The sequence below is a fragment of the Dioscorea cayenensis genome, unplaced genomic scaffold (genome assembly GCF_009730915.1).
Source record: "Dioscorea cayenensis subsp. rotundata cultivar TDr96_F1 unplaced genomic scaffold, TDr96_F1_v2_PseudoChromosome.rev07_lg8_w22 25.fasta BLBR01000479.1, whole genome shotgun sequence".
Classification (NCBI taxonomy): domain Eukaryota; kingdom Viridiplantae; phylum Streptophyta; class Magnoliopsida; order Dioscoreales; family Dioscoreaceae; genus Dioscorea; species Dioscorea cayenensis.
In genome coordinates, this window is record NW_024086870.1 from 1 (window position 1) to 13,508 (window position 13,508).

General features: G+C 36.5%; 1 protein-coding gene across 1 annotated transcript; it reads right to left on the bottom strand.

The window, feature by feature from the left end:
• Nucleotides 1-2,501: 2,501 nt before the first annotated feature.
• On the bottom strand, nt 2,502-9,642 carry LOC120254524. Its single transcript, XM_039262624.1, has 13 exons — nt 9,497-9,642; nt 9,349-9,410; nt 9,095-9,166; nt 8,261-8,333; nt 7,765-7,835; nt 7,510-7,611; nt 6,413-6,502; nt 6,174-6,248; nt 6,037-6,069; nt 4,596-4,673; nt 3,907-3,966; nt 3,550-3,641; nt 2,502-2,800 (listed from the first exon to the last, which is right to left on the bottom strand). The coding sequence occupies exons 1-13, from the start codon at nt 9,549-9,551 to the stop codon at nt 2,779-2,781; spliced, it is 885 nt and encodes a 294-aa protein (XP_039118558.1). The 5' UTR covers nt 9,552-9,642; the 3' UTR covers nt 2,502-2,778.
• Nucleotides 9,643-13,508: the final 3,866 nt, after the last annotated feature.

Here is a 13,508-nt window from a genome sequence, read left to right on the forward strand (position 1 = left end):
CGTCGGCAGTTCATGACACTGGTGGTGGTTAGTGAGTTGTTCGTGGGTGGAATGATCATGGGTTTGGTGTCTGAGTTGGGGTTGTGGTTGGTGGTGTTCAGGCAGCTCGTTTATCGCCTGTTCGTTCAAACAGTGGGTGGGGCTGGCGGGCTGCGGTGAACGCGGATGGTGGTTCAGGGCCCTATGGGTGAGCCTCAAGTTAGCCAATGATGACATAGTCATGCTCTGCTCATCTCTGCTCCTCCCCAGCCATACATGCTCTCTCCTCATGGAGTCTAATGAGACCTCGATAGAACGTTTATGGTGGTCATGGACCATTTGGGGTTTCAGTTTGCTCAAACAGTCGTTGTTCAATTAGTCAGACAGGGTCAAACCAGGCTGGTTATGTGGAATTTGGTTTCTGAGACGAGACAACTGTCGGACCCGGTTCTTGGGCTCCGCAGACAGGCTCAGGCTCAGATCTCAGCCAGTGTGGACAGGGCTCGATGGCGGACAGGGGTTCGTGAGATGTTCATATCCAGTCATGGTTAATCAGTGTCTAATGCAGCCTGGGGTCTCAGGAGGTCACAATTTCTCACTCAGGGTTCAGGCCCATGTGGGGTTTGGATCACTCAGACAGACATGCACAATTTCAGCACGCTGCGTTCCTCAGGGGTCAAGTCGGTCTTAGCCAAAATATTTTTGCGTCTCATTCTTTTGTAATGTGTCCGTTCTTAAAACAGGGCAATGGGTTCGTTTTCGTGGGACCATCGTTTTTAAGGCATCGTTTCTTCGTGGAGAACTCGTTTTAGACCTCGTTTTTAAGCAGTTCATCGGAATGATGATTTGCGGTGGGTTGATCAGTTATCATCGATTAATCCTCTTGTCGTTCGTGTTGGGATTGGAACAGGCGATCATTTGTTGAGCGTGGGCGCAGTGTCGCGGGAATGTCGATCGGATTAGGCTCGGGACAGCGGGCATGGGAACGGTCGGATTGTTTGTTATGTGGATAATGATGTTTACATTAAAGATTGGGTTGTGGAAGTTGGGTTAGCATGATTCGATTCTCTTCTGAAAACAGACTTTCTCTTCTAAACAAAAGAATTGGAGTTAACGCATGAAAAAGAAGCCATCGTCTCATTGCCATCGAAAACTCAATTGTCGCTTCGCCATGAGCTTCATTTTCATAATCTCCATCATTCACTCAAACTCATTCTTCTTGACCGCCGTTTTTTAAATAGAAAACTCATTTTTTAAATAGAAACATTGATATTTAAACAAAAAAAAATCAATATTTACATGACAAATTAATCCTGGGTATAAAAACTAATTAATCTTGGCCACTCGTACATATTTAAATAGAAACAACGATATTTAAGCACTTTTTTAAACGTAAACGCAATATATTAAACAGAAACATCAATAGTTAAACAAAGACAAACAAGCATAAAGATGGTCGTTTTTTATTATATGGAGATAATGATATTTACATTAAAAATTTAATAAGTTTGTGGGAAAAATTTAGGTTAGCATGATTATATTTTAACTACAAACAAACTTATAACTACAAATAAAATAATTTAGGTTAGCATAAAGAGTAATGCATGTACTCATTTCTTAAACAGAGAATTCTTAAACAGAGCTCATTTCTTAAACAGAAATCTAACAGAAACCTCATTTCTTAAACAGAAATCTCATTGTTTTAAACAGAAAACTCATTTTTTAAACAGAAACATTGATATTTAAATAGAAAAACCAATATTTGCGGGACAAATTAATCCTGGGTATAAAAACTAATTAATCTTGGTCACTCGTACATATTTAAATAGAAACAACGATATTTAAGCACTTTTTTAAACGTAAACGCAATATATTAAACAAAAACATCGATAGTTAAACAAAGACAAACAAGCATAAAGATGACCATTCTTTATTATATGGAGATAACGATATTTACATTAAAAATTTAATAAGTTTGTGGAAAAAATTTAGGTTAGCATGATTACATTATAACTACAAACAAAAGAATTTAGGTTAGCATGAAGAGTAATGCATGTACTCATTTCTTAAACAGAAAATTTATTTTTTTAAACAGAACCTCATATTTTAAATAGAAACCTTATATTTTAAACAGAAGGCTCATGTTTTAAATAAAAACTTATTGCACCCAAAGGCATTATAGTTAAACCCTGTTACACTTGCCACAGCTTCCCACATAAGAGACAATTTCGTCAAAAAAATTTCAAATTAACTATATCAATCACTATGCTTGAGGGGTTTAAAAAATCATTATATGCAAAAGAAAAAGATTTTTATGAATATTCAAATTTAGGGGGAGAATCTGTGCATATTGCAAACTTTGGGGGTGTTTTTAGCAATTTCCACTACAAAATAACATATTATCCTAACTTTTATATTAATGCATTTTCCATAAATGCAAAGACAACCTCAGCAATATATATATATATATATATATAAATACACCCATCAGGCAAGCCAAATGAATAAAAAGAACAGGGTCATATAACAAGTTCAATTTATATTCATGATAAACTCAAGTAAACTTGATCAACAAAATGAGTAACCTACCAACAGTTAAGCCAAGGAAGAGAAACACCCTTATTTTTAAAATCTTGTACGCGACAAATCCAGTAGAGGAGTGTGGACGGTATATACAGTGTCTCTCACAACTCACAGTAACAAGAATAGAGTAATTAATACGCCAGTGATTCACTTGGTCCACTTCTAGCAGAGTGGCCTACATGCTTCATTGGACTTGGGTTAACATAACAATCTACATCACCACTTTATGGAAGCAGTCCTGCAAGAGAATCACTGGTGTTAGAAAGATTAAAAGCCTGGATGGTTTCTTGTTTTGAAGAGGGAAAAAAATCCCTAAACGTTACTGCAAGAATTCATAAAAAATAATCAATTTGATGTTAGATAAACAAATAGAATTGATCAAGATGATGATCAGCCATAAGACTGCCCTGCTCCACAAAAGTGTCATGAAAAATTTTAGAGACAGCATTATCATGTAATATGGGCATGGTTGTAGGTTTCATAGCTGTTTGTCTGCTGTTATAGCAAGGTAACAGTAAATATTTTTCAGACCTGTAATGTAACAAACAATTCTTGCAATTGAATAATGCACACATCTATACAAACCCTCAACCGGACAAGAGCATTGAAAAGCCGTTAACTGTGCCTAGGCTAACATTCATATTAGTTTTAATATAATTTGAGTGGTAGAGCCTGTTTTCAAAATCTTCGTCAGGGAAACATGGGATATGTCCTACCACAAAAAATGGAGATTGGATGGCAAGGAAGCATAATTAGTTAGAACATTTTTCTTTATTCATAGTCAGACAACACATAAATAACCTTCAAACATGAGAGGCAAGATCTGATATTAGACACTGCATTAAATCCTTGTGCGCTAAGCATGAATTGCATCACACATGATCATCACCAAATATGAATTTGCAAGTGGCATGGGCATAATAATTTTGGTTCATACATTCACAACCATGACTGCTGAATTATAATATGAAAAAGACTAGTTCAAACCTGGACACTCCCTTCAGGTCCAAATCATTTTGCAAGCCCGCATCTATTTTGGACTCGTCAAGATTTCCAGATTCTGCTATGTGCTGAAGACCCTGTTAGGAGAGCAAAAGAAAGATAGCAACAGATGTCAGGCAATCTCTTTGAGTAATCAATTTTTTCTATAATCGGAAACTTTGAACTTAATGAAAATTATTAAGTATGGACCCAATGATATGGTGGACCCAATGATATGAATGCAAAATCATGGAAAAATGAACAAATCACAAACACTATATCAGGAGGAGAGAGTATAGAAAAACTCAAACGAGTTCCTCAAAAACCATTTTGAATTTCCACTTTAGAATTTTGGAATAGGACCTTCAAAATTCCGTCTCCATGATTAATGTAAAGGCGCTTTCCAGAAGGCTTGGGCAAATCCTGCAAAGTTCATCAAAAGTATCTTAAAAATATGGGATGGAAATATTCCAGTTTGTACACAACAGTCAAAAAGAGCTTGGCATTTTACTTGCACACTAAAAAAATCTCAGTAAAGAACCATTAATCATTGGAAATATGGGATGGAATAAAAAAACATACAAAAAGTAAAGTCGGAGGATTTTCTAGGCTTCGAAATACTGAATATCAAAAGTTTCTCAACTCAATGAGAATGCGTAACACATTTTACTACTACATGCGAACACCATCACATCAATATCACACAGAATCCCGTTAAGATATCCTTCACGTTTTCATTACAAAAATATTATCAGCTTGCCGTGTAAAACAAATGAGCTTTTCACACAAGCTTAGGAGAATGGCATTCTATTTCATGTGCAACAGAAACACAGTTTAGAGAACAATAATTAATAATGAGTACAAATACTCATGTCAATCAAAACAAATACTCATGCCAATACTCATGTCAATCAAAACAATGCACAGTGGCAGAGAGTCATTAAAAGATAATCAATGTACTGGAAAACACAAATGCAATGTGTTATACCCCTCAAAACATAAAATCTATAACAAGATGAGCATAAAATAATGAAGGAAATAATTTCACAAACCTGCAGGTAATCAGGCAATTTTGCACCTCTTTCTCCAATGAAATTGCAGATATATGCGACGCCAGCACAAGTGAAATCCTATTATTGCAATTTGTCAATAAAAAAAATACCAGATAACTCCATAAAGTGTCTAGCATGTAATTTAAATAAGCTTCCTTAAACATAATAATAAATAAGACCAGACAATTTATCAGGAGATCAAGAGATTTTTGCTTTGTGCTATTATTTCTAGATTATATAGCAAATTTAGGTATTATGAGCAAAGAAAAGGTACATATATATCCGTCAAAATGAAAGAAATATAACATACTCTAATTTTTTCTTTGTCAAGAATGTCTCATGAGATTTTAAGTCCATCACATATTTCATATTTCAAGAAAAGTTACATATAAACTATTGGCCCACAATTATCATAGTACAATTTGCATTCAAACACACATATCGCAAATCAGATGTTATCATTACCTTGTGGAAGAATATGCAACACTAAAATGCAGCAGGCATAGAAAATACGATTGGTATGATTTAAAATGAATTCTGGTTACATTTCAAAGGACACCAAGTTTTTCAAACACCAACTTGGAAGCTTATCTGATACTGATCAACATGATTTAAAAATCAGTTACATTTTCAATCCAAAATGAAACAAAATTCCTACAGTTATTTTGATCACAACTTCAGCAATCAAGGTTTTAGTTAATTCTTTGTAATAAATGCCTTTAAAACAGTAAAATATTCTAAAATTTCATAAAAACACCACAAATATTCTTAACAAAATTTTTATCTCCGTAACTAAAATAATATACTTTTAGCCCATTTTATTATTTGAATTATTATAAATGTAGTGTCATCTTTCATTTACTCTTCCCATCACTCACCACAGCAGAGTGTGGCAACATCTGTATTCAACAATCAACAGACCAAACTCCCATGTCATACAACTTCCACGAATTAAAGGCTTGCTTTTCCAACACTAAGGCTTAACAATAACCTACATTCTCCATCTACCAACCAGCTTGCTGGGATGAAATGAACATGTCCATATCTTGAATTGAATCACATAAAATTGTTTATCAAAATTTTTTGCCTTTGACAGGAAACAGAAAGTATTTGCGTTTGCATTACGATGATGTGAATTAGAATTTATTCATAATAAGTTTTTCATCCTCCTCATGCTATATAAATGTTTATCAAAAAAAAAATAATAATAATAATAATAATTGAACAATTATTCAAGTGTCCCTCTTAATGAGAAGATTAAATTAGTAGAAAATATCTACACATAAAAATCTATGTTAGTTAGCATGGTTTTACTCATATTGATTTCTCATATCAGGATTGGAATATTACTTGCCTATTCGCGTTACATCATTTTCAATAGCAAAATATCAGAAAATTTCAAAAATTTTGTCATTCAGCCTAAGCCAATATTATAGCCCACCTGCTTGTCTTCCATTGCATCCACCTTCCCATTCTGCAGAAGGAAAATTATATTAGCATTGTAAGCAGATCATAAATTTATTTGCTTAAAGAGGTATGAGATATTATGACTAATACAGTTGTAAAGCAAACACTTACTAGACCCCAAACAAGCTGCTGGAGTGAGTTCAATTCAAAACCAATATTCTCAAGTTTGTTGCGAGCATCAGTAACCTGGTTTGGAATGTTAAAAAAGGTCAGACATTAACTTGGGGAAGCATTTCCATTGTTTAAAAATTCAAACAAGATGTAGTTTTCTCGACCATTAGTATCAAAACATAGTGATTTTGCAGAGGTTTACAAATCACAGGCATGGATAGAAATTCAGAATTTGTTACCTCATTCTTTATTTCCACCGACATTTCCTTCTGCTCATCCAATTTATCATCCAAGTGCTGAATTCGCTGTGTCAAATGCTTTTTTGTTGCCTAAGAAGATCAATAAACAGTTAAGAAATCAACAGAAATGTCACAAGAGTTCTGAAAATTATAAGGCAGATGATTCCCATCACAGTCAAAGAGATGCTATTTCAAGGGATAAGTCAGCAAAGCATAACTTAAATGCTACAATCATTGATTTTCTAGTAGTGTAAGATATCATATGTGCATTGCCACATAGGTCAAAAACTCAAAACCAATCTCTTATGCAAAGTACAACCAAAACTCTGGGTATGGTATTTTGATGTAATCAGTACAAATTGAAACCAACACCTTTGAACATGAGAAACTCCAATTGCCATAATAAAGAACAAAATTCTTAAACAAAAGGGCCTCTTACCTATAATCTAGTATCAATAAAATGAATGGCTCTCACACATGCAAGATTAATGTCAACTAATATGCAAGATTATAGATGCATCTTTCTTTATGGAGAAACATTCATTGTGCACTTATTTATCTTGTAAATTCACTTGACAGCATTGTTTCACAAAGCATCCATGCTTTTAACACCCAACAAAAAACCAAACATGTGAGAGTCATTTAAAATACAAGACTATTACTTTCAGTGGTGTTTAGTGGTGGGATAAACTGGGTTGTCCCACCACCTCAAACCAAACACCACTATAAGATAGTGCAAGATGTAGGCAAAGGGGATATTCAAATTTAAGAACCAGTGATAAATTTATGGTGGAATTCTTTCAAATATATCTACTATTGCATCAACTAAGTGTAGCTTGTATAGTTGAATCATTAGAATTTGTAAAATTGTATCATCCACATCAAGCACTTGATCATGTGTCTATGTTAACTTTAAAATTCTGAAGGGAAAGATCAAATTTCTTAGAATTGGCAAGTTATTGAAGCATATGCTTGAATGATATATGGTATGAGTAACCAAGCAATATTGCCGCAGTGGGTGAGATTGAAATTTACTTCTTTGCAATTATACTGAGCATACTAAAATGAAAAAAAAAAAATGAGTGTGTGGACCCTACAGCTAGAGCAGCAGAAACTTGCTCCAGATGTTTTGTCATGCTTGAAACAGCATTGGCCATATTACGTTTGGTAACATACATGAGATCAGAGAAAGAGATACCCTGCACATTCAGAAAGAAACTAGTGAGTCATCGCAAACACCAGCTTACAATCTTAAAAGCATACCAGCTATAGAATCAATAACACATAAATAAGTGAAGCATTGTAAAACCAAAATAAAAATGGTAACACAAATTATGGCAATAAAAACACACCTTCCACCACATGTATCCATACCCCAATGCCCCCATGGTTGCTGCCGGCACCGCAAGTGATGCCATATTTCCTGGAAGAGCATCAAAAGAAGTTATTAATGCATGTTAAAAAGCTTACAGCACTAAAAATAACTACCAACTGTATAGTGATATGCATCTCTAGTCAAAAAGTAGGCCATCATAAATAGGTAGCCTATGCTAGTTCTAATAATCAAGCCAAAAAAATAGGGCCTATGTTGCAATGCAAGACAAAAGCAGAAAAAGTGTCCCAAGTAGAGAACAAAATAGTATTGAGGTCTAACAATCCAAGCAAAATAGGAATAAATAATTAATAAAATCAATCAAGATGAAAGCACAGCAAAAGCAAGGAAGGGCTTTATCAGTATTGTTAAGGGTAGGCTTCACCATGAAGCATTGAAGTTGCTACGAAATAACATATAGACAGCTGACCAAATCGTAATTGATTGAAAAATTCTGAGAATGTTGTGAAATATACCAGAACTTCCATTAAGAACAGTAATAGGACGTGCAGAAGCAAGTTGTCTAACCTCCAAGGCCAACCGCTTCACCTATAAGCTCATCCAGAAGAATATGTTAGTAGGTTCAAAGTTCTTTCGGCTTACCAATGCCTTACATCATACAGTGCATTCAAAAATAGATTCATGCACAAGCCATAAGATCAGTAGTCTATTTTACAACAGCAAAACACCAGCAAGCTAAACATGTTAGGGTACTTATGCTGATAAAGACAGAATAATCCTCAACAATGTATAATGAAACTAAAATTCCAGCTGGTGCGTAATAAATGAAGCAAGAGAATAGTGTTCACCAGAACTCTGATGGGCAAACATAACAGAAACTCAGATGGTTATAGAATCTTGTTTGAAGTGCCAATATGTCTCAGTGCCCAAACAATATTAACCAAAAAACTAGTGGCGGCACTAATCAGAATAATAAACAAGCAATTGAGGTAAAAATTACTTGGTAAGACATCTCCTTACATCATCAGTACACAGATAAACCAAACACAAAGTCAAGAAGAATTGACAAATTCGAAGCAACTCAGTTCCCAATCAAGATGTTTCTTTCAAATAAGAACTTATCAGATGATAAAAGAAAATTCGATTATAGCTAATCCCAAGAAGTATAAGACTCAATGGCATTCTTTATACTAGCTGTCCAGGTAACTTTGATGAACAGGTTATTATAATATTTCAGTTAAGTATACGCCAAGTTTAAGATTAGCTTGTATGGGACATGATTCAGAAATTGATGGCATTGAACATCATAAATCAATAAAAATCCCTTCACCTAATTGAATACAACTTACCTGCATAGCAAGAACTTCGCCATACTCAGATTCGTCACCGGAGTTATCTGCGGACTTCTCCTTGAGCAAGGTCTGCACAGCCGCAACAAATCACATCAATAACGTAGTTTTCAGAGATCTCAGACTTCCTCCTTCTTTCACACCAACATCAATTCACACACAATCCTTTATCCAACTCCCAATAAACAAATTCACCAACACCAGAGAACAAAGGAAACAAAGTCAAGCACAGGAACAGTAAAACCGATCAGTACCTGAAGCTCGGACAGGATGTCAGATAGCTTTACGTTCCGGAGCATGATCGAGCCAGCAAAACCTAGAAAACCAACAAAAACGACAGGTTAAACGGAAAGAAGATGGGATCAATGGAAAATCTAGACAAAGATGAGGGCAGACGCTAACCAGTTCCAACCAATAGGAAGACCTTGGAGAGCCCCATTCCAGCTTGCATCGCCATGGATTCGACCACGAGGAAACCCTAGCTCCGGAGAGGGGATCAAAGCATTCAAGAAATCAAACCCTAGCTGCGGAAAAAAAGACAGAGAAAAGCAGTGGGGCCCACACTCAATATCGGGTCCGAGGATATCGGATCTAAATCCAAACCCGATTAGTGGCGGTGGTTGCGGAGCAATGGTGGTCTTCAAGCTCGTTAGTCACCAATTTGACTATTTGGGCCCTTAACGGGTCGGGTTAGGACTTTGAAGGGTTTATTTATTTATTTATTTTGCATATATAACCTTATAAAAATGGATTATTTAAATAGAGTTTTTGCTTATATACCTTATAAAAATAGATAATTGGATACCTTTAAAAATTCAACATTCAAATGAAATTATTTAAGAAATATGTTTTAATTTTTACAAATCAGGTTAACCATTGGATAGCCTAATAGTATGACACCAAAGTATAAAAAGGAAGTCATGGGCTCAAATCCCTCCCCCAATAGTACTGTTTACCGTACTGTTCATATACTGTTCATCCGGAATTCTTAACAAATTCTCATACTGTATATACATTGTATATCTGGGTTCTAGTACTGTTAGGTACTGTTTATATTCATATAAAAAGGGCGCTTATCATTTATTATTAAAATTTTTTTTTTTGCAAATCAGGGCGCTTATCATTTATCATTTATTATCCCACAACTGGATCACTTTATTTCCCAGATCTTCTCAACTGGTCCTCCCCAGATTTGGCTCGGACCATTCTCCCATTTGCCTTGACTTCGGAGATAACTCTTCGCGTCCCCGATCGTTTAAGTTTGAGAAATTTTGGTACAGTGATCCTCAACTTGTCTCCCTTATTCAAGATTGGTGGGCAGAATCGAACCCTGTGGGTTGTGGTGCCTTCATTTTCTCTAAAAAACTTGCTTATCTGAAATCCAAGCTTCGCTTTTGGGCCAAGAACACCTTTGGTGCTTCCAAACTACTTAAATCCAGCCTCCTCTATGAACTTAATGCCATTGACGTCATTGGTGAATGTAGACCCCTCTCTGAGGACGAATCCTCCCGACTCTCCCAGATTCGATCTGAGCTCTATACTATCCTAAATCAGGAGGAAATCCTTTGGAAGCAACGTTCTAGAATCACTTGGCTCAAAGAAGGGGATTCAAATACTAAATTTTTTCATCTTGTCGCAAATGGCAGGAGAAATTTAAACTTTATCCCTCGCATCTTTCATAATGATCTTTGGATTGATGGAAATGAGCAAATTGGTAGGATCTTTACTGATCACTACCATTCTCTCCTTGGCTCTCCTTATCCAAACAGATTCATCCTTGACTGGCACTTCCTTTTTGATTATAAAGAAAGAGTTGACCTTTCCCATCTTGATTCACCTTTCACTCTTGTTGAAATTAAACAAGCTGTTTTTGATCTCAACCCTGACAAAGCTCCTGGACTGGATGGTTTCCCTATTCTCTTTTTTCAAAATCACTGGACCCTCCTTCAGGATCCTATTGTTAATTTATGCAATGACTTTTTTGCGGGCTCTATCAATCTTGAGCGTATTAACTGGATCAACATCGCTCTTATCGCAAAAAATAACACGCCAGGAAATGTTGCTGATTTTAGACCCATCAGTCTTATCAATTCTACCTGTAAAATTATTTCTAAGATTCTCGCTAATCGGCTTAGCAAAGTAATCAGTATTCTGGTGGACGATTCTCAATCTGGCTTCATTAAAGGAAGATGCATCACGGAAAACATTGTTGGAGCCCAAGAAACTATTTTTAATTTGCAGAAACGAAAATGCCTTGGTTACGCTTTCAAAGTGGACTTTGCTAAATCTTTTGATTCCCTTGACTAGAACTTTCTCTTTGATATTCTTGCAGTTAGAGGATTTGGTCCTAAATGGATCTCTTGGATTCATACTATCCTTAGCACTGCCAAGATTCAGTTCCTCATTAATGGTACCACTCAAGGCTATGTCAGATGCAAAAGAGGTTTGAGGCAAGGAGATCCTCTTTCCCCCTTACTCTTTGCCCTCGCTGCTGATGCCCTGAGTGCAATGTTCTTTCATGCACTAAGATCCAAAGTACTTGTGGGCGTACCTTTAAATCAATCGGTTAATTTTTGTCATTTTCAATACGCTGATGACCTCTTAATCTTCACTGCTGGAGGTCAAGAAGATCTTCTGGCTTATCCATAAATTACTCAAAAAGCTGCTTGTTCTCTACAAACTACGGATTCCAACCACACCACTCTTCTGCCAGAATCCTAAATTGCTCCAGAAATTGCCTACCAATAACTTATTTAGGGATTCCTCTTTCTGGCCGTAGACCAAGGCGTTTAGACTGGGCAAAACTCACTAGCATGGTCCGATCTAGACTCACATCTTGGAAAGCAAATTACTTATCCCTTGGTGGACGCTTAACCCTTGTGAACTCTGTTCTCTCCACCATTCCAGTTTACTGGATGTCTGTCTTTAAGCTTCCTATTTGGGTGATCAAAGAAATTGATCAAATCCGAAGGGATTTTCTTTGGAAGGGCCCTGACCTGGGCCCTAAAGGAATTAGGCTGATCGCCTGGAATAGGATTTCTAGACCACGCGAAATGGGAGGATGGGGTATTCTCAACCTTCAGGAATTTAATAAAGCTTTACTTGGGAAGTGGTGGTGGAAATTATCTTGCAATCTTAACTGTGGGTGGGCTAAAATCATACAAGCTAACTACTCTCTCACCGGTTCTAACGGTTTATTGTACCACACTCCTCCTAAAAATAAATCCTTCTTTTGGGCCGGAGTGACCTCCACTTTACTACCCTTTCGATCTTGCCTAAGCAAAACTATCAGAAGTGGTTCTAACACATCTCTTTGGTTTGATCGTTGGCACGCTGGGCTTGTTCTTAAAGATATTTGGCCAATTCTCTTCTCGCAATGTACTTTCCCTGGGATAACCATTAGGCAATTTTCTCAACTTCTTAATAATCTTGAGATGTTATTCCCTTCTGTCACTCGCGACTTGTTATCTCCTATTCTGGAAATTATCCCTGATTGCTCCCCTAACCAAGATGACACTCCTACCTGGGCCCTTGAAAAAAATGGAATTTTCACGGTCAAATCCTTTTACAAATTCCTTATTGATGGTGGCTTGCGCAGCTCACATCACTCTCTCTTTTGGAAAATTCGTTGCCCTAGGAAAATTACTCTTTTCTGTTGGCTTGCAGGGGAAGACAAAATTCTTACTCTTACAAACCTTTTCAAGATTGGGTGTAATACTCTAAATTCCTCGGATACCTGTGTCCTTTGTCATAATGCCTCTGAAAGCCTGAATCACCTTTTCCTAAACTGTGATTTTTCTAAGCGTATTTGGGCTTTTTACGCTCAGGCCTTAGACTTAAATTCTTCACCTCAATCTATCACCTTGCTGTGGAACTCTTGGATTTCTACCCTCACCTCGGAGCTTCGTATTCTCTGGGATCTTATCTCCCGTACAATCCTGTGGAACATTTGGATCGAACGAAATTCGCGTATTTTTCACTTGAATGCGTTACCGCCTTACAATATTATGTTTAAAAGTGCTAATATGCTTTTTTCTTGGTTCTCAACAGCCGCTGAAAGCCATCAGCAATCTTTCAATGACGCTTCACAGAAGATCAAGCGCTCACTCAACTTTCTCAGTACTAGAGCCCCAAATCCTGTTGGCGACTCTGACCCTGATGCTGCACAGGAGTAGTTGCTTCTGATGTCTTTCTAGGAAGGCCTGAGATGCTAGACGGTGTCTTCCGCCTACTTAGATTTTTCTCCTTGTATTTTTTCCTACTTTGCTGTATGTTGTCTCTCCTCACTTCTGGTGATAGGAGTTTCCTACTTTGTACTGTCTTTCCCTTTTCAATAAAACTGTGGTTTATCCACATTTATTTCAGGATCTGGGTAAAATTATAATATGATTTTTCTAGGAACAGAAAATATATA